The 25576-nt window shown below is 40.3% G+C and overlaps 1 protein-coding gene across 3 annotated transcripts; it reads right to left on the reverse strand.

Moving 5' to 3' along the window:
- Positions 1–128: 128 nt before the first annotated feature.
- On the reverse strand, positions 129–25036 carry VPS4B (vacuolar protein sorting 4 homolog B). 3 transcript variants are annotated; one of them, XM_083359487.1, is made up of 12 exons: positions 24957–25036; positions 24724–24768; positions 19415–19526; positions 18172–18322; positions 16969–17036; positions 15446–15565; positions 13487–13643; positions 11946–12094; positions 11651–11732; positions 10325–10544; positions 9208–9345; positions 129–2029 (listed from the first exon to the last, which is right to left on the reverse strand). In XM_083359487.1, exons 2-12 carry the CDS (start codon positions 24745–24747, stop codon positions 1928–1930), a joined length of 1323 nt encoding a protein of 440 aa, XP_083215613.1. In that variant the 5' UTR covers positions 24748–24768; positions 24957–25036; the 3' UTR covers positions 129–1927. The 3 variants fall into 3 exon arrangements, with proteins under 3 accessions (XP_083215613.1, XP_083215615.1, XP_083215614.1); XM_083359489.1 differs by having other exon boundaries at positions 24724–24798; positions 24957–24986; XM_083359488.1 differs by lacking the exon at positions 24957–25036 and having other exon boundaries at positions 24724–24840.
- Between the last annotated feature and the right edge of the window lie 540 nt (positions 25037–25576).

Genomic DNA, 25576 nt, shown 5'->3' on the forward strand with positions numbered 1-25576 from the left:
TAGGATGTTCATGGGATGTTATGAATTGTGATCCTTGCACTTTGGTTGAGTTCCCAGAGAAAAGGCAGGGTATAAAGGCAATAAATAAATGCATAAACCGGAGAGTAAAGAGATCTGACAAAATGGCATAATGATCATGTACATAACTTTTAACAACTTGGACATATTCTCAAAAGTTCCTTTCACGAGATTTCAAAGTATAACTTGCACAGTCATATTGAGCAAAATAGTCCATATATTTAACAAAGGTATATATGATTCTAACATCAGAAATGTAAACTACTAATATCTTGCAACTTACTTCATCCAGCGACAAATTTCAACCATTCCTATGATTGTACACAAAATGCAGACATGAGAAGGAAATAAAACCTCTAAGATGACTATATAGTACTTTACACAGAAATTTGCAACACCATAAGCATCTACATTTCCATAACAGAAATGTAATTTGTGTTACACAGATACTACAGCACTCACTTATCTACAACCAGGGCAAATTTCCAAGGCACAAATTCAGTGCTGTCATGGCTGCATTTGAACACAATTTGATATGATGAGAACAATGTCCTGGATTTGCATATTTCCTTTTCCTCCCTCATAACCCTGGCCAAATTTTTGGACGTTTCTGCTTCTTATTAACTAAAGGCTAACATTTATTGAATCTTAAATTCTGATTAATTTTTAACTCTGGCATATTTAATAAGGCAGCTTCATTACCCGTGGTTTGAAGCTTACTTAAAGCATGTATAACATTAATTATAATTTGTTGACTGCAGTTAAAGTAATCCAGAAGCAAGAAACTTGTAACTGCACCTTCCGTTATATGGAAGGAGGAAGACTTTAAGCCTGAGGTTCAGTAAAATGTTTTTAATGTTGAAACTGGCCACTGTAACATTATGTATCATATCAAGAATTTCTTTAAAATGCATACTTTTTAACAAAAGGCTTTGGGAACAAAACATGCACTGTGCTTAATTTTTAATATACTTTATCTATTAAACTAACAATATAGATTTTCTTTCTAATTTTTTAAAGGTAGATCTTGAACATCATCTCCCCTGAGCATCCTTGAGAAGTTCAGGCTGCTTAGCACATCGTTCCAAGAGCTTCTTTCAAAATGAAGGTCTGTTCAGAAACAACTTCTATCAACAAATGGCTGGCTAAAACATGGATTTCAGAATTCTCCAAGGAATTTTAATAGAATATGTCCCTTGCTTGGTTTAAATTCCTACAGAGAATAAAGCAAGATGAAACCAGACAGGAAGAGAAATCGCACACTATTTACATATCAAGTCTGTTCTCTGGTAGGTTGCACAGTGAGTGTGAGTTATTCAGAACAATGCTTGATGTTTTTAAGGCAATACCATATTGCAGAAATAAAAAAAAAACATCAGAACTTCAATTCTGCACTCAGTAAGTATTGATTTTCTATGCCTTCTCCCTTCTGAAACTGTAATTGATAGAAACATTTTAATCATATGCATTATCAAGTTCCAGATGATTATTCAAGAAAGTGCATTTGTTTTGCAAGCCAATTCACCGATTATAAAAATCAACACTTGACAACCAAATAGAATTCAGTTTAAAAAAATACTTTTGAAGTATTTTTTAGGCCAATAGGAGTTTTTAAATACTTCAGATCATGGGTAGCAAATATTATTTCTTACTGAGAAATTCTCCAAAGGGGCTGTCAAATGTTAAAATATATATTCCACATTTGTCCTTTTTTGCCAACAAGTCCTATTATCGTGCTCCTAGTAAATGACATTTAATAGATATTTTTGGAAAGTGATATACATAAGCCCGAAGATCTTTCCAAGAGGCTCTTTAGTTCTTATGAAAAAGGAATGAGCAATTTATTTATTGGGAACATAGAAGCAGTAATGCCAAATAAAGAAATAATAAGATTAGCGAGCTGTTTGGATTAGCCTTCCTGTCCAAAATCTTCTGTGAACTTCTTTAGTTTTTCCAGGTCCTGCTCATTTACTGTTGGTTTTGTGTTGGCTAACGACCTCAGCATATCAGCCTGCACATAAATGAAAGAAGAGTTAAGAGCTGCATATTTCTCCATCATACATATTCACATAGATAGCACATAGACTATAATTACTGTATTTTTCGGACCATAAGACGCACTTTTTTCCCCCAAAAGTGGGGGGGAAAACGAGGGTGCGTCTTATGGTCCAAAGGTGATCCATATGGCCAGCCCCAACCTCCGCAAGTGGAAAGCAAGGGAGATTGCCAGGAGCACGAATCGGCACGTGCTGAGAAATGCCGATCTCACGCTCCTGCACTCTCCCTCGCTCGGTTTCAGCTTCCCTTGCTACAAGAGAAAGCAGGCTGAAACGGAGTGAGGGAGATTGCCAGGAATGCGAATTGGCTGATCTCGCGCTAATGCAATCTGCCTCGTTTCAGCCTGCTTTCTCTTGTAGCAAGGGAAGCTGAAACCGAGCGAGGGAGTTTGCAGGAGCACGAGATCGGCCGATTCGCATTTCTGGCAATCTCCCACACTCCGTTTCAGCTTGCTTTCTGCAAGAGAAAGCCGGGCTGCAGGGCCGCCTCCGCGGGTACTGCTCTAATGCAGAGAGGGAAGGACAAAGAGGGAGGGAAGGAAGGAAGGCACAATGGGAGAGGGAGAGAAAGAGAGAGAGAGAAAGAGAGGGAGAGAGAGAGAAGGAGAAAGAATTTTTTTTCTTGTTTTCTTGCTCTAAAAACTGGGTGCGTCTTATGGTCCGAAAAATATGGTATGTGTATTATGGCATGGGAGAAGAAAACAAAAGAAGCTATAAAAACAAAGAAACCATAACAGCCTCTAACACTTTTAACAGTTTTTCCACAATTGTTCAAATAATCACCACAAATCAGAAGTCTAACAATATTATTGGAAATCTAACAATACAAGATACCATGAAATATCACATCCGCTTTGTATTAGTGGCACAGGTAGTCCTTGACTTACAACTGTTCATTTAGTGACTGTTCAAAGTTACGACAGCACTGAAAAAAGCGCTTATGACCCTTTTTCACGCTTATGGCCATTGCAGCATCCCCACGGTCACGTGATCAAAATTTGGATGCTTGGCAACTGGTTCATGTTTATGACAGTTGCAGTGTCCTGGGGTCATGTGATCACCTTTTGCAACCTTCTGACAAGCAAAGTCAATGGGAAAATCAGATTCACTTAACAACCGTGTTACTAATTTAAGAACTACAGTGATTCACTTAACAACTGTGGCAAGAAAAGTTGTAAAAGGGGACAAAATTCACTTAACAAATGTCTTGCTTAGCAGCAGGAATTTTGGGTTCAATTGTGGTCTAAGTCGAGGCCTACCTGTACCTAGAAGGGAATACCTTGCCGTAGAATGATTTTATTGATTACAATTTAACTAACAGCAAAGCCCTCTCCCTCTTTTTTGTTGTTGTTAGTTGCAAAGTCGTGTCCGACCCATCGCGACCCTATGGACAATGTTCCTCCAGGCTTTCCTGTCCTCTACCATCTTCTGGAGTCCATTTAAGCTCACGCCTACTGCTTCAGTGACTCCACCCAGCCACCTCATTCTCTGTCGTCCCCTTCCTCTCTTGCCCTCAACCTTTCCCAGCATTAGGCTCTTCTCCAGTGAGTCCTTCCTTCTTATAAGGTGGCCAAGCAAAGTTCACTTAAGCGGTTTACTCTCAAGTATTTACTTATATACCACAGCCTAAACATTTCCAACCAGCGTTCACATTTCTTAATGCTTTACTACTTTATATCTTACAGCCCAAAAGGGTGAGATTTCATTCTTCCATAACTCAGAATTTTAAAACACTCTAGAGGAAGGTTTCAAAATGCAAATTTACAGGAAAATAAAAATAAAAAACACTACGGGATACTTCACTATGGATAGTACTTAATTCTATTGCAAATGAAGTGAAGTGAAAAAGTAACTGCAGAAATCTATGTAATAGGGAGACTAGATACACACACCCCTCAATGGCATAAGTTAGTCTCTTAAAGCATGAAGTCAAAATTACATTTGTAAGTCAGTGAAGAAAGCCTTTCTCATAATTGTTTACAACAGCTTCTCTTTTTCTGAACAAGTTTTGAAAAGAGAGATCGTGGCCTTGGGTTGGTGAGATTATTGTATGTGTTCACACAACCGCAATAGGAGATGGCAGAGCAGGTCTGCTCACTGAATGGTAAACAAATTTAGGGAGCCCAAAGGTGATTCAAATCTCCAGCCTCTGCACAGAAATGCAAAATCCACTCTGAAGGCCTGGCCCTTCAAAAAACAATGCTAGTGGAACTAATGGCACACCTGGGAGATTAAATTATATGCCTATGAATGGTTTCAACTAATACAGAGAAAGATTGCTCTGTACTTTTTAATTTAAAAAAACCAAATAGGCCAACGTGTTGGTACAGATCACCAATGCTTTTTCCAGGTCTTTGAAACAGAAGGTTCAGAAACTCTCTACTGAGTCCAAAAAAAAAGAACAGGTGAACACGTTTGCACTGCTAATTTGTACTCTTGCTTCAAATGAAATGTTGCATAGACTTCTTTCCTTCAAATCTCTATACAGTTTTTCTTTGGGGGAGGGGTGTGCCTTCGAATCGGGTTTGACTCTGGGCAATTACCAATTATTTTTCAAAAGGCATTTGCTATTGTCTCCTTCCTAGAGAGGGAGTAACTAGGCTAAGATATCCCACTGGTTTTGTGCCCAAGGCGGGGCAAGAACTGATGATCTCCCAGTTTCTAGCTTGGTGCCACTGTCTCAATAGATGCTTAGTGTTAGTATATAAAATGACAACTATTACATATATAATTTCCATTAGGTTCCAGAAACTTTATCGGAAAGCTTGCTTATACTTTGGTCCACTGAAATCAAGAGGACATTAGATTGATCCATCTTTAAAGGGCTAACTTAGATTTAAATTGGAACACTAAACTAAGCCATAATGACTTAAGCATCGATACACCCTCCCACGCACAATACTTAAGATGCATTCATCGCAATATGCTAAGCAACTAGAAAATAGGGAACGGTTGCTGGAATTGGGTATGTGTAGTTTAACGAAGAGAAGGGTGAGGGGTGACATCATAGCAGTGTTCCAATATCTCAGGGGCTGCCACAAAGAAGAGGGAGTCAAGCTATTCTCCAAAGCACCTGAAAGCAGGACAAGAAGCAACGGATGGAAACTAGTCAAGGAGAGAAGCAACCTAGAACTAAGGAGAAATTTCCTGACAGTTACAATTAACCAGTGGAACAACCTTCCTCCAGAAGCTGTGAATGCTCCAACACTGGAAGTTTTTAAGAAAGACTGGACAGCCATTTGCCTGAAATGGTATAAGGTTTCCTGCCTGAGCAGGGGGTTGGACTAGATGACCTCCAAGGTCCCTTCCAACTATTATTATTATTATTATTATTATTATTATTATTATTATTATTATTATTATTATTACAAATTGCATTTTGAACTAATACAGTATAAGGTGTCAAACTCAATTTCATTGAGGACCACATCAGCACTGTGGTTGCCCTCGGGGGGCCGGGTGGGTATGGCCAGGGTGGGCCTGGTCTACTGGGTGGGCGTGGCTAGAGTGCATATGGCCTACTGGGTGGGCATGGCCAGCTCTACATCGTTCCCATCAAGGGTGCCTATGGGGGCCTGGGCAGGAGTGGGACAGATCTGGGGGTCTCTGGCAGAAGGAGGGTCTCTGGGCCAGGGCCAAGGCAGTGGGGGCCGTTCCCTCAGTTTCCAGGATGGCTTCAGGGGCCACATGAAACCACTTCGCGGGCCGGATCTGGCCCCCGGGCCTTGTGTTTGACATGTCTGTAGTATATGAACCCAGTTTCGGTCTAGATTTAGTTCAATATTTTGTAACATAAAAATACTTAAGCTATTTTTTTTATGTTGGGACTTTAATTTTTTTATATAGAAGGAAATTTTTTTTTAGCATTTTTCAAATCAGGCCACAATTAAAAAAAAATCTTTTAAGTAGCATCTAAAATTACAGTGTTTGCTTACTTGTGCAACAACTATTACCGTATATACTTGAGTATAAGCCGACTCGAGTATAAGCCGAGACCCCATTTTCACCCCCAAAAACTGGAAAAAAGTTCGTGACTCGAGTATAAGCCGATCCGCCGTTCTGCAAGCCTCCGCCGCCAGCAGAGGCTCGATCCGCCATTTTGCAAGCCTGAATACACAGGAATACCCTGTGTGGCCGCGGCTCTCGGGGAAGCCCTGGCTGTCCGCTTCCTCGCTCCACGCTGCCATTCGGGGCCCGCGCGTTCCCCGGGCAAATCGCGGCGCCCAGCAGGCGAGGAAACACGCCCGCTCCAGTTGCCCCCCCTTCCCTCAGGAGACGCGAAGCAAGTGACCGCCCGGAGCTTACCGAGGACTTGCGCACGGCCGAGGCTTCGGTGCTTCCAGGATCGCGCGCACCTCTCCCAAGCCGCCGCCGTCCGGAGACCTGCCGAAGTTTGGGGAGATTTGGGGAGGTGCGCGCGCACCTCCCCAAACGTCGGCAGGTCTCCGGATCTCCGTGCCCTGCCTGCCTGCTTCTTTCCGCAGCGGAAAGTGGGCTGAAAAATTCGGCTTATACTCAAGTATATACGGTATCTGGATATATAAACAAGCAAGAGATGAACCCTGGATTTGGGTCAAGTTACTAAGGTGGCTGAGCTGTTTGCCAGAGGCCAGCTCCTACTCAACAATCACTTTTGTAAAAGGCAAGATCTCCTTTAATCAACAATGATTCCTGGGTAGCTGTTTAGCAACATTAGATCAGAAGCTTGCCTTCTGCCTTCTTCAAGGGTATTTTTCAACTTCCCAATACAACCCACAGCCCTGGTAGTTGCAAGTCTTCTTCTACCCAAGTATTAAAGCACTTGGAGCCCTGATAAAGTCAGCCAAGTGCTGTCACCTACTGAATCATAATGATTTTGTAACTAAAATTATAATCCATGTACATTCATTTCCTCTTTTGAGAGAGGCCTACTATATTGCTTGCTTAGAAGTTGTCAAAGTATGACTGCAGGCCTTTCTATAAGCCAAGAGCTCATATTGTAAACAACTTCAACTTGTGTTCAAGAAAACCATTTCTTCCTTATGAGCTGATAACAATGCTTTTTAACAGTCATGTGAAAAAGTATGGTTAGTCACTTGCTACTGGTTGCATAGTGACCGCTCGAAGTTACAGTGGTCCTAACTGGGGATAGTTATGACCTGAATTCAAATTTCGAATGGTCACCCACCCCATGGTCATGTGACTTGAACTTTGGGCTCTTGGAAACCGGGCTGCATTTAGGGCTGTTTGCATGTTCCCATGGTCACATGACGGTGTTTTATGATGGTTTTTGCCAAAAACGGGCAATTACTTCCAGTTTTCAGTAAAACTGCATCCATAGGAAAGTACTGGCCTGCTTAATGACTGCAAGCATTTGCTTAATCACTAAAAAAGGACGTAAAATCAAATTGGTCACATGACCTACCTGGTTAACAACCGTCATGATTTATGACCGTGATGGGCAGGCTCCATTATAGTCATAAGTTGAAGACTACCTGTATAGCAATCCACTGAAATCCTTGGCTTTGCATTTATGTTTGTTTATCCATACAATGGATTATAAAATGTATATGGTACATAGCACCAGCGATAGCACTTTACAGGCCTTTCTAAGCGATTTACATAGTCAGTGTACTGCCCCCCAACAATCTGGGTCCTCATTTTACTAACCTTGGAAGGATGGAAGGCTGAGTCAACCTTGAGCCAGTCAGAATCGAACGCCTGGCAGTGAGCAGTGAATTAGCCTGCAATACTTCATTCTAACCACCGCACCACCAAGGCTCTTATATATTTATTACATCCCCTTTATCTATTACTATTATTGAAATTAGGATCAAATATCTGTATACTTAAATATATTGAAAAAGTAAAAACAATAATCAGTGGGGTGTACTTTATCGTATGACTATATTTCTTATGCAGTTTTGTCTATTTGAGGAAATTAAAGCAGTGAGTTCATACAGCATATTAAGCCATGGTTTAATTGGGATCCAGAAACTTGCTATGTCATAAGCCAAAGGTGAAAAAACTTTCAGTGTCTGAGGGTTACATTTTACAAATATTTTCAACAGAAACTGAAAATTACCTTGCAGACTGAATAATCTGCATCACGATTATTACAAAGACATCACTGTTGAGTTGCTATGCAAGTAATTTAATTCTAAATAACAATGCAGTTAGCTTTAGGGTAAGAATCTTGAATTATTGATCTTCTTTGGCCTATATGACTACATCCCATATTTCATAACCAATCTTTAGAAGTCTTATGATAGCAAAAATTCATGAATCATTTATGTTTTATGGTTAACTCAGAATTCCAGAATAGGAATATGTTTAATTATTAAGCATAAATTACATTATACAATTTTTTTTTAAAAAAAAACAAACTTAGTTGGTATAATACCTGATTTGTGCAACAAAGATTTTCAGTTCAATTATTAGCATTTCCAAAGACTGAAAAAAAACTTCATTTTGAATCTTGAATTACTGATAAGTCAGAGCAACCAAATCTAAGATATATGATACGGTATCTACATTCCTATGGATTTATACATAAACCAGCACTGTATATAACGTAAAGAACCAGTTTGGTATAGCAGTAAAGTTGTTGGTCTAGAAACAGGACACTGAATTCTAAGCCTACTTTAGGCATGAAAACTATCTGGGTGACTCTGAGTCAGTCATTCTCTCTCTCTCTCTTTATCTCAATCCTAATATCAAAGGTTGTTGTGGTAGGGAAACAGGAGGCAGGATTATGAAGTATTTTAACAACCATAATGAAAATAACAGTAATGATAGCCCCAGCTTCAAAGTGTTGTTTATAGGGTGGCTGTGAGCTAGAATAGTAGCCATTAAGATTGATAGGTTGATACAGAATGATAAATGTACACAAAAAGTTTGTGATTTTCAGATATGAAAAAGGACGTGTATTGGAACACAGGAAGGAGATGCTCAGCCTATGCAGGGACTATCGGGATAAGATATAGGGTTCCATTTGTTCTGAGCCAGGCATGCTTGGCACTGTTGCAGTCCGTAGGGATTTTAGAAGACACTTGAGGTTTCTGAAAACAGGCCCTGACTGAATCTGCGAACTTTACTCTAAGATGCTACAGCAGGCCAAAGTTAAAAATATCGATAATAAATAAACACTTACCATACAAACAACAGGTTCCAGAAGTTTATCTCCTGGTACGTCCATCCATGTCATTTCAATGGCGCTGGGTTCCCCTGGAGAACATGGGGTGAAGAGATCTACTAGGACATTGGGATCTGATAGTGATGGTCCTTTCACCTGTGAAACAAACAAGAATTTTGAGGTCAGAACCGAAAATATTTAGAGGTGTATACAATTAAGAAGAACACTGGGCAGCTAATCAGTACAGGCTTTTCATCTTTTGTCTAATTAGCTTTAACACAGCTGCTAAAAATAACATCAAGATCACCTCAAATGTTACACTTAGAGAAAACTGGTACAAGATGTTTTACTGCTGGTATTATTATTATTCAAGTCATAATAGCTAAATGAGTAGCTCTTCCCCCCACCCCCCAAATGCTGGAAACGGAAGAATAGGTTGAATCTTTCTCCCACATGGGGTAGTAATACTGTAATGCTCAATAATATTGAAAATTAATTCACGGAAGAATGGAACAATTTTTTAAAATAGTAATTCCACACTAACCAGAGACATTTTGATTAAACTTCAGTTCAAGCCCAGAGAAAATCAGGTATATGTTGGTATCAGATGAGACCACAATAAAACTGTTAAGTCTAAGAAACCTCTCTGTCATCTTTGTACTATGCCATTGTACATTGACAGGATTAGTAAACACTAATATATTTCTAGACCAACCATATCCCTCTAGTAGTAAAAGTAAGAGAACTAAGAGGTAGTAGTAGATGGAGAGGTTGGGAAAGGCAGGAGGATATTTTATTTAAGTCTTTCACTAGCATCTCCAACAGCTCCTCTCTCAAGAGATCTGAGATTTAGAAAAAGGCCCCAATTTGTAAAACTGAGATTCACAAAACTTTTTTTTTAAACCAACCTGTAGGAAAACTTTAGGGAAAAAGTTTGAGTTAATGAGCTAATTGTTGCTTTCATTCATCCCCTTCTTAAGAGACTGAGTTTGCTTCCCACCACTCCAAACCTAAGACTGAAATGAAGAACTCTTTTAAGTTCTTGCTGCATTGCAGAGACATGGTATCAGAAAACAGGTCCCTTAGGCAATATTTCTTTATTCTCGGCAAAAAGAAAAGAAATCCAGCTACTCACTTTTTTAAAATGTGTTGCTGATTGAACTTTCCTAACTGGTTGCATTAGAGCATCACGTACTATGACGCTAACATCAGCACCTGAATAGCCATCAGTTCGCTTTCCAAGTTCCCGATAATCTGATTCAGACAAGGTATTTTTAGTAGTCCCAAGATGAAGCCTAAACATTGCAGCTCTTGCATGATCTTCAGGTAAGGGAATATAAATCCGCTTCTCAAACCTTATTAAAAAAAAATCACAAACATTCTTAACCATGCCCATGATATAGCATTTCAAATGCTGAACATGACAGTCCACGCTCCTCTATTAATCTAAGTTAAACAAGCGATCTAAACAGTTTTTGCAAGACAGCAAATAAAGAACTAAATCTAAGGAGTCACCTGGGGTATAACATTCCTAGTTCAACAACCAGAATTGAGAATAAGGCAGAATATTTTCAGTATTATTTGCCAAGTATAAACTTCAGTCCCAGTTTTCTTTTACTCACTATTTCCTGTTATGCAAAAATAATGTTTTTAATTGAAAAATATGCCTGTTAAATGGAACAAAGTGTTCTAGCCCTGCACCATGGTAACACAGTGGTTAGAATGCAGTATCATAGGCTACTTGTGCTGACGGCTGACTGCCAGCAGTTCAATTCTCTCCAGCTCAAGGCTGACTCAGGCTCCCATCCTTCTGAGGTCGGTAAAATGAGGACCCAGATTGTTGGGGGGCAAAATGCTGACTCTGTAAACTGCTTAGAGAGGGCTGTAAAAGCGCTGTGAAGTGATATATAAATCAAAGTCCTATTGCTATTTATTAAAAGAATGTAATGTTATACTACACTAGTTCCACTTTTTGATATTGATAAAATAACATCTTACGCCAGACATGTCAAACACAAGGCCCGGGGGCCAGATCTGGCCCGCAAAGTGGTTTCATGTGGCCCGCGAAGCCATCCTAGAAACAGTGAGGGAACGGCCCCCACTGCCTTGGCCCTGGCCCAGAGACCCTCCTCCTGCCAGAGACCCTCAGATCTGTCCCACTCCTGTCCAGGCCCCCATAGGCACCCTTGATGCCAACGATGTAGAGCTGGCCACGCCCACCCAGTAGGCCACGCCCACCCTGGCCATACCCACCCGGCCCCCTGAGGGCAACCGCAATGCTGTTGCGGCCCTCAATGAAATTAAGTTTGACAACCCTGTCTTACGCTAATGTCAAAATCTGCTGTTTACATAAACAAGGAAATGCTTTAACTGTGATGTATATATCAATTTTCCAGTCCATAGTCCTCTGAAACTATGAGCCATTCTGGCTCAAACCATAAGAGATAAGTCAATTCTTTACCTCCTTCTTATGGCAGAATCTAGAACCCAAGGGATATTTGTAGCTCCAAGAACCAAAATTCCTTCATTGTCTGTTCCAACTCCTAAAAAAACAAGTCAGTTTAGTAAGTGCCCATTAGTAGAATGTATAGCATAAAGAAGTATAACATAAATAATATACTATAAAACTTTCAGCTCCACATATTATAAACAGCCTGATGCATGCAGTCTCATTAAACACTGCTGTATTTTATAGCCTTTATGTAATATACACTCATGCTTTAATGTACTTTAATCAACTACTTTAATAATCTTACCTTGCATCTGAACCAAAAACTCTGTTTTAATTCTCCGAGCTGCCTCACTTTCATTTTCACTTCGGGAACCACATAAAGAATCAATTTCATCAATGAAGATAATTGAAGGTTTATTTTCTCTGGCGAGTTGGAATAGATTTTTCACCAGCCTTGGAAGCAATTTAAATTATATCAAAGAAAGTGCAGTGATAAAGCATAGTAAACAATCACTTTTTATGGGTGTAAAATGTTAATATAAAATGTTAATCTAGCATATGTAGGAAGGCATTTAAAGCTTTTACAATTAGATTTTAGTTAAGGTATCAGTCATTCAGATAAAAACAACTTTCATCTAATTGCTTTAGACACATTTTCACAAATTAAACTATAAATTTAATTCACATATTGTTGGACAACTTTTAATGATCACTAGTTCAAACATCCTTTCTGCAAAGCAGTTAGATAATCTGTGATAAATAGCTGTGATAGGAATTGGATGGCCTTAAACATTTCTAAAATAAATAATTGTGAAACACACACATTTTGGGAGGTGATCCATAAGAGAAATTTATAAGACCATCCTCCCTTCTGACTATTTTTTCCTTACTCTTTAATCATTAAGTCTTTTTAATCCCTCGTGTTAGCCCTTGATCACATAAAATTGCATAACATTTACATTTAATTCATTCCACTGTTTTATCAAATATGGTCAATGAATGACTGACAGGACAGAGGGCCCAAGAATTAAAAGCAAAACTGCTCATTCTGATGAAGATATTATGGTGCTTCAAAGAGCAGAAGGTGACAATTTGTCCCCTTCCAGCAGAGAGTGAAATTGTAATAATGCCTAGATTTGGATCAAAATCTAGACAAAGTTTATCAGACATTGAAAATTGCTGGTCAGAGAGTAGCACACTGTTTGGCTGAATAGTATGAGACGACAAAAAAAAAAGTTAATTAGCTGCTCATTCAGCTCTTCATTCAAATTTTTCCCCCAACAAGGTATCTTAGCTCCTAGCATTTTCCCATCAATGCTAATCATGAAAGATGCAAAGATATCAAATTTACTTTATACCTGTACAGAAGGATAAATTGTTTTATAGACTCCACTGTTTTAATTCTTTCCTAAGTAAGAAATTCAGGATTATAAATCTGATTCTTTTATTTTATGTACCTGAACTGAGTAACTTTTTTTAAAAAAGTAACCATTATGAAATGGGTCTCGCTGCTGTGACTGATGCATGTGATAAATGTGAGTGACGGAGAACAATAGAATCAGTCCTCATAGGGATACATTAACCAGATACGTATAGTTTCCATTTCTCAGGATTCCAGCATAGATTGAATATAATTAATTGGAGCGGGAGAAGAAGAAATGCTTCACGCCAGAACATCTATTGCAATTCTACTCAGATATCAGTGGCAGCTTGCTTGCCTTGCTCCACAGTGTAATAATTTCTACATACTTTGAATATTTTATGTTAGGCAACAGTTGGCTGTTTAAGTTTATAGACAGCTGTCAGATTCCAAATGTTTAAATTGTTTGATCAGTTATTACTCACTTTTCACTCTCTCCCAACCATTTTGAGACAAGATCTGAAGATGATACGGAGAAGAATGTAGAATTGTTAGCTTCTGTTGCAACAGCTTTTGCCAAGTAGGATTTCCCAGTTCCTGGAGGTCCAAACAGAAGGATCCCTCTCCAGGGAGTTCGCTTCCCTAAAAATGAATGAAAGGACAGATAATTTTTTGAAAATCTAGTAAGTTGCCAGCTCATTTAGCAAGCGCAAAGCAGTCACACACTTTTCAAAATGTATTTTAACAGTTAAAAAAAGGCTTTTGCATTCCCTTTTTGCACAGGCTTAATCTGGACAGCTTGGTCCACGCCTAGTAGTACCGTTATTTAATGTCAGGTCAGAACTTAATTGTAGATAAGGACGTTGAGCTGCGTTTGTGAAGTGGACAGAGCTGATGTTGCTTGGCTGTGTCCTCACAGGAATTCTGTGCAGCACTCAATGCAGGCTGGATCATAGGAGTGATTGTGGGAGTGTTACTGTAATCCATACAAACGTGACCGTCCTTAGCAGGATTTCTTTCTGCCCAAAGTAGGGACACATATGGACAAAGTGGAGAAGCTACTTGTATTCCACATACCAAGCCACATTTGTCCTGGAAGTGGAATTACAGAATCCCAAAACTAATATAACTCGTGACTCTGGAACATTATGATCTTCATCACAATATGAAACTGTCCCAATTGGTTCATTAGACCCTAACCCACACAGCCTAAAATACTGCACTTAATTATCCCATTGTATTTCAGTAGTACCATACTGGGGAGGGCTGGTCTACAAGAAATACATAGTCCTCGACTTATGACCACAAACGAACCGAAAATTTTGGTTGCTGAGACATTTGTTAAAGAGTTTTGCCCCATTTTATGATTTTTTTTGGCCACAGTTAAGTGAATCACTGCAGTGGTTAATAAAATGGTTGTGAAACTGAAACTGAATTTGGCTTCCCTAATTCACTTTGCTTGTCAGAAGGTTACAACAGGATCACATGATCCTGGGATGCTGCAACTGCCATAAATTTGAATTAGTTACCAAGTGTCTGAATATTTGTCATGTGACCATGGGGATGCTGCAACAAATGTGAAAAAAAGTCGTGAGTCGCTTTTTTTTCATTGCTGTTGTAACTTCATATGGTCACTATGGTAAATGAAGTGCTGTAAGTCGAGGACTACCTGTACGCAAATTTTGTGTTGACCAATCTTCTCTACAGTGAAACTGAAACCAAAGTTGAATGTTTTTTTAATGAGCTTCTATTAAAGAATAAGATTAATAGCTTTTGTAGTTAGAATTCCTTGGCAGAGTAAGATTTTACTTAAGATGATGAAAAATATTGTCACTTTTTATTCTTCTCTTCAAAGAACATAGCCAGTACATAATGCCTCTGCTCAACCTATTTTATACCCAAATATAGTTAATTAAGGGACACGGTGGCTCAGTGGGTTAGGACGCTGAACTTGTCGATCGGAAGGTCGGCAGTTTGGCGGGTCGAATCCCGAGTGCCGCGTAGCAGAGTGAGCACGTTACTCGTCCCAGCTTCTGCCAACCTAGCAGTTCGAAAGCACGTAAAAATGCAAGTAGAAAAATAGGGACCACTTTGGTGGGAAGGTAACAGCGTTCCGTGTGCCTTTGGCATCTAGTCATGCCGGCCACATGACCACGGAGACGTCCTCGGACAAGCGCTGGCTCTTCGGCTTGGAAACGGAGATGAGCACCGCCCCCTAGAGTCGGAAACGACTAGCACGCATGTGCGGGGGAACCTTTACCTTTACCTTTTTATAGTTAATTAAGCTGGCTGGGAGATATTAATGTAGATTTCTTAAGTGTATTGCCTCACTTACATTGCACGTATCTTTCTTATGAAAGCTAAATGACCTTACTTGTACCTCTATCTCAAACACTGAGGATTATGCTAAGAAGGCACTGATTGTATATTCACTTGCTTATCACCTGTAAAAAGGTGAGGAAATTTAATGGGCAATATTACTGCTTCTTTAAGGGCTTCTTTTGCTCCTTCAAGTCCAGCAACATCACTCCAATTTACGTTTGGTCGTTCCATGACAATGGCACCTGTAAAGAAAAAGACCATAGGTAACCACATTCCATGCTATAATTCTTGAAACATTAATTGTAAATATCTCCTTTAAAGTAGAATCCCTTCTGAAACAAAATTTTTGACAATCAATAGAAGAATGCAACCGCAGCGTATACTACACACAAAATCAAGTAAGCAATTCATTTCACTACAGAAAATACTATTCTAATCCAAGCTAACTTCAGAGGGCTATCGTACTAATACTACAATTTCACTGAATGACTGCCAACATTTAAAGGTCCTGTATGTTTTTCTTTAAATCTCAATTTTAACTTGAATACGGTGAAACAAGGCACGTTGGTCCACCTTCCAAGAAGTAAACAGGAAAGATTTATTTCATGCCCTTACGATTGCTGTGAAATCCGTAAGACAACTCATGCCTTTTTATCTCATTCATACCAATTCACCATACTGTAGGTACAGTGATGCTAAAAGGTTTGTGGATGCACTTGAATTTTAATATTTCTGCAAAAAATATGACCTAAAATGGGATCTGTTCTCCAAACGAGTCCTAAAACTAGACAAACAACTTAATTAAATAAAGGGGTCAAAAACATTATGCTTATCAGTTGGGGAAAAAGATCCAAAGTTAAATATCTGTGTGTGGCAAAAGGATATGAACCTCTAGGGTTATAACGTCATTTGTAGGGGAAATTAGAGTCAAGTATTTCAATCAACAGATGATAGTCAGGGATAAGTGTGTGTTTGTGTGTGTGTGTGTGTTTGTGTGTGTGTGTGTGAGAGAGAGAGAGAGAGAGAGAATTCCAGATATTCTCTATCAAAGTCTGTTCTTCGTAATACAAGTGTGCCATGGTTTAAACAGGAGATTTTTTTGAGCACCTCCCAAAAATAGCTGTAAATGCTCACTAGGCAGGAAAATGTCACAGAACTATTTCCAGAGTTTGGACTCCACCAGGTCACAGTCAGGCAGATTGTGTACAAATGAAGGCAATTCAACACCACTGTTAACCAATACCTCACCAAGAGCAAGATATGTAATACTCTTGGAAGTCTCAAAGAAGCCTAGGGCAGAGATCTCCAACATTTCTGGCTTTGTGGACTGGTGGTGGTGGGAGGCGATGTTTTGTACAAGCGGCCAGTAAGGGTGCACAGGAAGCTCCATTTGCGTAAGCGGCGTGCACACGTGCCTGCCGCTTATGCAAATGGGAGTGTGCATGTGCTCGCCCACTGCTCGTGCAAGTGAGGGTGCTGTTTCCACAACCCAGTTGCAACCTCTTACAACCAACTAGTGTATCAAGTTTGAAAGTATCCTGGGTGCCTCTTGGTGCACTTAATATTTAAATGTCTTGGAATTCTTCATCTGAACCTTGAGATAAACACTTTTGTTCAAAATATTAAAAGCTTGATGGAAGGCTACCTTGGAGTTGATTCTGTAGCTTCTTTTTTTCAGGATCATCTGATTCTCCTTCCCCATCACTATCATTCCTAATTTGGGTGTAAGTAAAGCACACAGCTAAAACAGAGATAAGATTCTGTTGCTCAAGATTGATTCATTTTTAACACAAATAGTCTCCCCTCAGAATACCTATCAAAAAATGCTAGACGTTCAGGTTCTTATACAGCTTAATATATATTATTATCAAAAGAATAACAAAAAACTGTTTATAGACAGATGTAAGTTAGTCTTTCTTAAGTATTCTGACCTGGCTACTTACTTTTCTAACCCCCACCCTGCAAATTATACAAGATTCCTCAACATGTTGAGGAAGGTATACATTTAATCTTAACATTTTTCCCAGTAAGTGTTAAGAGTTAAAATTTTGGAAAGCTGCTACTACAGGGAATAGCTTTAGTCAAAGCTCTCTCCAAACAGCATGGAAGTTGTTTTTCTGCCTTCAACAGGAAAAAGCACTGAGGCCCAAAATTAATCTGAATACAATGGATGCATCCGATTTTAAATCATTTTTGGAATAGATCCAACAAAATCAACAGCCATTAATTCTGAATTGAATCCAACATTCTACTGCTCACTATTTCATGAGTAGAAACAATCAGTCTACCACAAATTTTAAAAAATGCGAGGAAAGGAGGGCAGATACCTAAAGCCTAACCACCCCCTCCAAGATAGATGAAACAGATACCAAGGAAATCATTCAGTTGTTGATTTCAATCCAGTAGATGAGAACCAAATTTACAAAATAACCTCGCCTAATTAAGAAAAACCAAAAAGTTCTTCACTGATATTTGACTCCATTCTTTCCCCCATTTTTTGTCACTGATTCTAAGATGTATGTCCATCAGATATATACGTGCATACATTAAAAAAAAACCCAGGGCCTTAAATACTATGTTCATTATTTTCTAACCACCTCTGGAAAAACAAATTAAAAGAAACCATAATGCACATAATTCTTAGAACCAAATATTTTAGAAACAAGCACAATGACTATGTTAAGGAAAACAGTGATATGTAAATTAATTGGAGTCAGAATAACTTCTAAAAATATAGTGTAATATTTCCATAATTTGCCAAAACCCAGCAATATTTTTGGAGTCCTTTTTTGCATGATACAGAAGGGAACAAATTTGTAAAATCTTGAAATAAATGAAGCTGGCATACCCTTTTTCATCAGCTGGACCAGATTCTTTCACTGGTTTGAGAGGAGTTTTCTCCTTCTTTTTCAAATAGTCCTTCAGCTTTTCTGCTCTGTCCAAATATTCTGTACACTTTGCTCTGATGCTTTGTTTTGCTTTGTCACCCTGTGCCTCATCTGATAATAAGAAAAAGTCAACTTTTACTTCTTAAAAAAAGCTTCTTAAACCCCATACATCCAATCTTTCTCTTCAAATTATCAATGAATAAACTATTCTTGTTTCACTGATTTTTCAATTAAGACTCTGGAATAGCTTAACAATGATTGAATTTTTAAAGAACTTAAAGACAAATTGGATTAGGACATCTTTAAGAGATTGGGACCTATAAACAAACAGATATGTATCTGTTTGTTTCTATACTTCAGCAAACCTTTCCTCAGGAGAAAAAACACACATTATAATGCCATAGAAAATGAAATAGATAAAGAGGTAAAATCAATAGCATGAGCAAATGAATAAACTAAATAGTAACTAAATTATTACTTAGTTATTTCTAACAAATCGGAGTGAGCAGGAAAAGTTAAATAACTTTCTAAATGTCTAAAACTTTTCCTTGAAGTGTTAGATGGCCTTTCAAAAGTTCAGAAAATGTAGCAAGGCATAAATACAGATATTATAGGTAAGATGAGTTAACCTCTTTCAGCAATATTTCAGTGTTCAGATTCTTCATGTATCTTCTTTCCCATTTCTAGTCCTTCCCTCTCCTGCCACTCTTTCCCAAGTTAGTTAATTTCCTATCTTTGCTTTTTTCTTTCTCTTTCTGATAATCTTATGATTCTTTTGGAAGGCATTCTTCTCCGAACACAGAATATATTCATTTTCTGCCTTTTGCTTTCACTGGTAACCAACTTACATTTCTTCAAGTATTTCTTTCACAACAATTCTTAAGTTCTTCCTTAAAATGCTAATGAGCTTATTTCAACTGAAAGCTGTGACAAGTCACATATTAACGTTTTAATTTATTACTAAGTAAATATTTCCACCTTCACAGGGAATCCTTTACGGGACAGTAGGATAGGATCCTAATCAGAACAATTAACCATATCTTTCTCTTGAGGCCATAAAAATGTAAATGTAATCTGTAGTTTAAGAAAACACCCCAAAAGTTCTAAGAGAGATTAGGAAGATCAGTGCATTTAATTTTGTTTCTAAAACAGAGAAGAATGTGAAGTTTATTTCTAGCCATGTGTATTTAGTATAATTCCTACATTTGACAACATGAAGAAAATATTGCACAGCATGTTGATACAAGCGAAGGGCTTCTTCAAAGTTCCCTGCTTTATCTTCTTGTGCTGCTTTGCTAGCGAGGTCTATTGCTTTCTAGAAAAAAAATATTAAAAATATTAAGTTAATTGTTCTTTAAATTAAAATAGGTTTTCAACACACCAACCCAAGAATACAGTTTGATTACCTTACAACTCCATTTTGTAACAGCCTTAAACCATTATTCTGTTATTAGTACTTTGCCCAGATCTCCTGAAAGCAAAGTCTCTGTGTGTGATGTTTATGTTGCTTTATTTTCTATGAATCCCACAAAAACATTCCTGCCAGGCTCCAAAGTTTCAGCAGAAGCTTTCTTTCTCTTCTGAGGATTTATTACGTTGTACGGTATGAGTTGTTTTTGTAATTGCCTGCATTTATTTACATTCCTATCTATACTGAATCCTGAGGCATCCAGACTGCAATTGAAAGCAATGAAATTGATCTGTAAGGGATTACTAAGAGAAAGATATTGTCCCATATCTAGCATGTTATATTATATAGCAATGATTAAAAATTATGATGACCAAGCACATTTCATTGATATGAATGTGGCTTGTATACTATAAAGGTTTCATTTTTTTATAATATGTAAAATGTGTATTAAAAATATTAACAGATTTTTTTTAAAAAAAACACCAGATACTTAAGTTTCCAACATACTCATATTAGGTTTGTTTGCAAAAACCAGGAAATATTTTATTTACTATGCCGTTAGTATTTAATTATTTACTGGAAAAATATTTACATTAAAATTGGTATAAAATAAGGTAATAATTACTTTGCAACACATACATACATACATTTTCAAGTAAGACTTTACATTTATAAATTACAATTAAAGTTATTTTAACAACTTGATGCAAGAGTAACTAATTCATTACCATGCTACTAGTATTAAGCCTCATTTCTCATGCTAGTAAAGTCATGCTTAAAATCCTACAAGCTAGACTTCAGCAGTATGTAGATCGAGAACTACCAGAAGTACAGGCAGGATTTCGAAGAGGCAGAGGAACTAGAGATCAAATTGCCAACATACGCTGGATCATGGAGAAAGCTAGGGAGTTCCAGAAAAACATCTACTTCTGCTTCATTGACTATGCTAAAGCCTTTGATTGTGTGGATCATAACAAACTGTGGCAAGTTCTTAAAGAGATGGGAGTACCAGACCATCTTATTTGTCTCTTGAGAAACCTATATGCGGGTCAAGAAGCAACAGTGAGAACTGGACACGGAACCACTGATTGGTTCAAAATTGGGAAAGGAGTCCGGCAAGGCTGTATACTGTCGCCCTGCCTATTTAACTTATATGCAGAGCACATCATGAGAAAGGCAGGGCTAGATGAATCAAAAATTGGAATTAAGATTGCCGGAAGAAATATCAACAATCTAAGATACGCAGATGATACCACTCTAATGGCTGAAAGTGAAGAAGAACTAAAGAGCCTCTTGTTGCGGGTGAAGAAGGAGAGTGCAAAACTTGGTTTGAAACTTAACATTAAGAAAACCAAGATCATGGCATCTGGCCCTCTCAATTCCTGGCAAATAGATGGGGAAGAAATGGAGGTAGTGACAGATTTTATTTTCCTGGGCTCCAAGATCACTGCAGATGGGGACTGTGGCCAAGAAATTAAAAGACGCTTGCTCCTCGGGAGGAAAGCCATGGCAAATCTAGACAGCACACTAAAAAGCAGAGACATCACCCTGTCAACAAAAGTGTGTATAGTCAAGGCTATGGTCTTCCCAGTTGCAATGTATGGCAGTGAAAGTTGGACCATAAGAAAGGCTGAGCGCCAAAGAATTGAGGCCTTTGAACTATGCTGCTGGAGAAGACTCCTGCGAGTCCCTTGGACTGCAAGGCGATCAAACCGATCAGTCCTAGAGGAGATCAATCCTGACTGCTCTTTAGAAGGCCAGATCCTGAAGCTGAAACTCAAATACTTTGGCCACCTAATGAGAAGGAAGGACTCACTGGAGAAGAGCTTAATGCTGGGAAAGATTGAGGGCAATAGAAGAAGGGGACGACAGAGAATGAGGTGGCTGGATGGAGTCACTGAAGCAGTAGGCGTGAGCTTAAATGGACTCCAGAAGATGGTAGAGGACAGGAAGGCCTGGAGGAATGTTGTCCATAGGGTCGCGATGGGTCGGACACGACTTCGCAGCTAACAACAACAACAGTATTAAGCATTTTTCTTTCCTTTTGGCTGTATGTTAAACACCTCCAAACAATAACTTGGTTTAATAACAGAACAATTAAACATGACCACTATACTTCCTGTGTGGCTCTGCAATTAAAGTATTTGTGGAAGAATACTGAGAATCTAGAAATGTGGCTAGAATTATGCTACGGACCCAGAGGCATAATCACATTATATTAGAGTTGTTTCCGTCAACTGATGACAAAGAGGAATAAATAAGAATGTTCCTTGCATCTTCCACCCACATAATAACCAACTTCAAATTCTGAGTTCCTGATGCTGACTCTGACCTAGGTAGGCTCTTGAGCTACAGGTAGTCCTCGACGTACGACTGCAACCGAGCCCAAAATTTCTGTTGCTAGTGAAACACATGTTAAGTGAGTTTTGCCTCATTTTACGACCTTTCTTGCCACAGTTGTTCAAGTGAATCATTGCAGTTGCTTCTCAGAAGTTTGCAAAAGCTGATCACAGGACCCCCGGGATACTGCAACCGTCATAAATATGAACCAGTTGGCAAGTGCCTGAATTTTGATCACAGGGATGCTGTAACGGTTGCAAGTGTGAAAAACGGTCATAAGTCACTTTTTTCCCCCCACCGATGTTGTAACGTTGAACCGTCACTAAACGAGCTGCTTGTAAGTCAAGGACTACCTGTATTTGGCAAGCAGAAACAATCAGGATAATACTCAGCAGTTGCCGCAAGGCATTTGAACTTCAGCCTTATTCCTTGAACCTCATAACCCAGGCCCAGAAATCCTTGCGATTTCAAGCTTTAACTTCCTTCAGGAAACACTTTTCTCCTAGCCCAGGGGTAGGCAACCTTGGCTCTTCTATGACTCGTGGACTTCAACTCCTTGGTGGAGCAGTGGGCTAATGCCTCCTTAAGTAACACCAGCTGCCTGCAATTAGCGCAGGTTCTCATCCCACCAGGCTCAAGGTTGACTCAGCCTTCCATCCTTCCGAGGTAGGTAAAATGAGGACCCAGATTGTTGGGGGAAATTAAGCTGACTTTGTAATAATGCCGCTTGGGGGGAGGGGGCGAAAGCCCTAATAAGCAGGCATATACATAGAATGAAGGCTACTGCTAAGCTTGTAAGCCGCCCTGAGTCTTCGGAGAAGGGCGGGATATAAATGGAATTAAAATAATAAAAAAAACCTCCCAGAATTCCTGAGCCGGCTGGCTCAGGAATTCTGGGAGTTGAAGTCCACGAGTCATAAAAGAGCCAAGGTTGCCTACCCCTGTCCTAGCCACTCCTTTTAGCTCAACTCTCCTCTTCCTCTTCCTCCTCCTCCTCCGGGCTCCTTTAAGCTTCCTGGTTTACAAGCTCAGTTCTAGAGAGCGCTGGAAGCTCCGGGGATTCGTCACATTGGCCAATCAGTTCCTCATCGTAAAGGCAGGAGGAAGGCAAAAAAAAAAAAAAAAAAAAAAAAAGGGCAGCAGCGGGCCGGGCAACTTCCACGTTACCGGATTAGTCTGGTGTGCGTGCGTGCGTGTGTGTGTGTTGTAGCAGCACCACACTAGATAGGACCCAGATTGTTGGGGGCAATGAAGCTGACTTTGTAATAATGCCGCTTGGGGTGTGTGTGTGTGTGAAAGCCCTAACAAGCAGGCATAGACATAGAATGAAGGCTACTGCTAAGCTTGTAAAGCCGCCCTGAGTCTTCGGAGAAGGGCGGGATATAAATGGAATTAAAATAATAAAAAAAACCTCCCAGAATTCCTGAGCCGGCTGGCTCAGGAATTCTGGGAGTTGAAGTCCACGAGTCATAAAAGAGCCAAGGTTGCCTACCCCTGTCCTAGCCACTCCTTTTAGCTCAACTCTCCTCTTCCTCCTCCTCCTCCGGGCTCCTTTAAGCTTCCTGGTTTACAAGCTCAGTTCTAGAGAGCGCTGGAAGCTCCGGGGATTCGTCACATTGGCCAATCAGTTCCTCATCGTAAAGGCAGGAGGAAGGCAAAAAAAAAAAAAAAAAAAAAAAAAGGGCAGCAGCGGGCCGGGCAACTTCCACGTTACCGGATTAGTCTGGTGTGCGTGCGTGCGTGTGTGTGTGTGTTGTAGCAGCACCACACTAGATAGGACCCAGATTGTTGGGGGCAATGAAGCTGACTTTGTAATAATGCCGCTTGGGGTGTGTGTGTGTGAAAGCCCTAATAAGCAGGCATAGACATAGAATGAAGGCTACTGCTAAGCTTGTAAAGCCGCCCTGAGTCTTCGGAGAAGGGCGGGATATAAATGGAATTAAAATAATAAAAAAAAACCTCCCAGAATTCCTGAGCCGGCTGGCTCAGGAATTCTGGGAGTTGAAGTCCACGAGTCATAAAAGAGCCAAGGTTGCCTACCCCTTGTCCTAGCCAGTCCTTTTAGCTCAACTCTCCTCTTCCTCTTCCTCCTCCTCCTCCTCCTCCTCCTCCTCCGGGCTACTTTAAGCTTCCTGGTTTACAAGCTCAGTTCTAGAGAGCGCTGGAAGCTCCGGGGATTCGTCACATTGGCCAATCAGTTCCTCATCGTAAAGGCAGGAGGAAGGCAAAAAAAAAAAAGGGCAGCAGCGGGCCGGGCAACTTCCACGTTACCGGATTAGTCTGGTGTGCGTGCGTGCGTGCGTGCGTGTGTGTGTTGTAGCAGCACCACACTAGATAGGACCCAGATTGTTGGGGGGCAATTAAGCTGACTTTGTCATAATGCCGCTTGGGGTGTGTGTGTGTGTGAAAGCCCTAATAAGCAGGCATAGACATAGAATGAAGGCTACTGCTAAGCTTGTAAAGCCGCCCTGAGTCTTCGGAGAAGGGCGGGATATAAATGGCATTAAAATAAATAAATAAATAAATAAAATAAATAAAAACTGCCACGGGAGGGCACAGGTGGAACTTCAGCCCAAGTCCAAGCATCGCCCCCCACCTGAGCGGCTGGAAAGCGCCTCCTCCGACCCTCCGAACGTCACCGCCCCCCCTCCCCGCGCGCGCTTCCTTTTTGGAACGTGGGCGACGCCTTTCCCACGCGACCTCCCCCTCCTTCCCCCCCCCCCGCCGCCCCGAACGCGACGCACGGCCAGCAACTGCTCACCTGCAGGTTGGATGTGGCCGCCATGATGGGCCGGGCGAGGAGGGACTGGAAAAAAAAAAAAAAGGACAAAAGGAACTGGAAAGGGGAAAACAAAATAAAATCAAAACTATGGCGCGGCCCCCCCCCCCGCCTTAAGAAAGTCCGTCTCTCCGTTACGGTACCCCGCCCCCGCTCCTCCGTCGTTCTGCGGAGACCCAAATTATTAATATTATTACTATTATTATTATTTTAACCTGAGTTTCTTACGACTTCCGTAACTCAGTCCCCGCAGCCGGCCGAAATCGACCCAAAGGGCTCTTCCGCATCCGCTGAAAGGTAGTGACGTCACACGCCGCGTCTTCGTCGGAACAGGACTGACGGGAAGTCAAACCGGAAGCGCAAAATGGTGGGCTTAGTACAGGGGTCGGCAACCTCGGCTCTTTTATGACTCGTGGACTTCAACTCCCAGAATTCCTGAGCCAGCTATGCTGGCTCAGGAATTCTGGGAGTTGAAGTCCACGAGTCATAAAAGAGCCGAGGTTGCCGACCCCTGGCTTAGTACAAGGGGTAGGCAACCTCGGCTCTTTTATGACTCATGGACTTCAACTCCCAGAATTCCTGAGCCGGCCACACTGAGGGAAAAGGGAAAAGTTTCCAAGCTGAGCCATGCTGGCTCAGGAATTCTGGGAGTTGAAGTCCACGAGTCATAAAAGAGCCGGGGTTGCCTACCCCTGGCTTAGTAAGACGGGAGAGGCGCTTGCGCAGTAGCCGGTCCATGTGCCGCTTCCTTGTTTGTGTTCGGCTCCTGCCTTGTCCCGTATTTAGAGATGGTCATGCTCGCGGTTATGCGGATGGTTGCTTCCTGTGTTGTAGT

This window comes from Vipera ursinii (assembly GCF_947247035.1).
Source record: "Vipera ursinii genome assembly, chromosome: 3".
Taxonomy (NCBI): domain Eukaryota; kingdom Metazoa; phylum Chordata; class Lepidosauria; order Squamata; family Viperidae; genus Vipera; species Vipera ursinii.

Bases quoted from the DNA above. Each gene is read 5' to 3' on its own strand.
- VPS4B (XM_083359487.1), bottom strand. From the start codon at position 24,747: ATGGCGGCCACATCCAACCTGCAG. The intron at 18,323-19,414 runs GTAGGAATTATA...TCTTATTATCAG, and splicing joins TTTTCTTCATGTTGTCAAAT to ATGAGGCACAGGGTGACAAA. The intron at 9,346-10,324 runs GTGAGTAGCTGG...TTTGTTTCACAG, and splicing joins CAGCAACACATTTTAAAAAA to GTGAAAGGACCATCACTATC.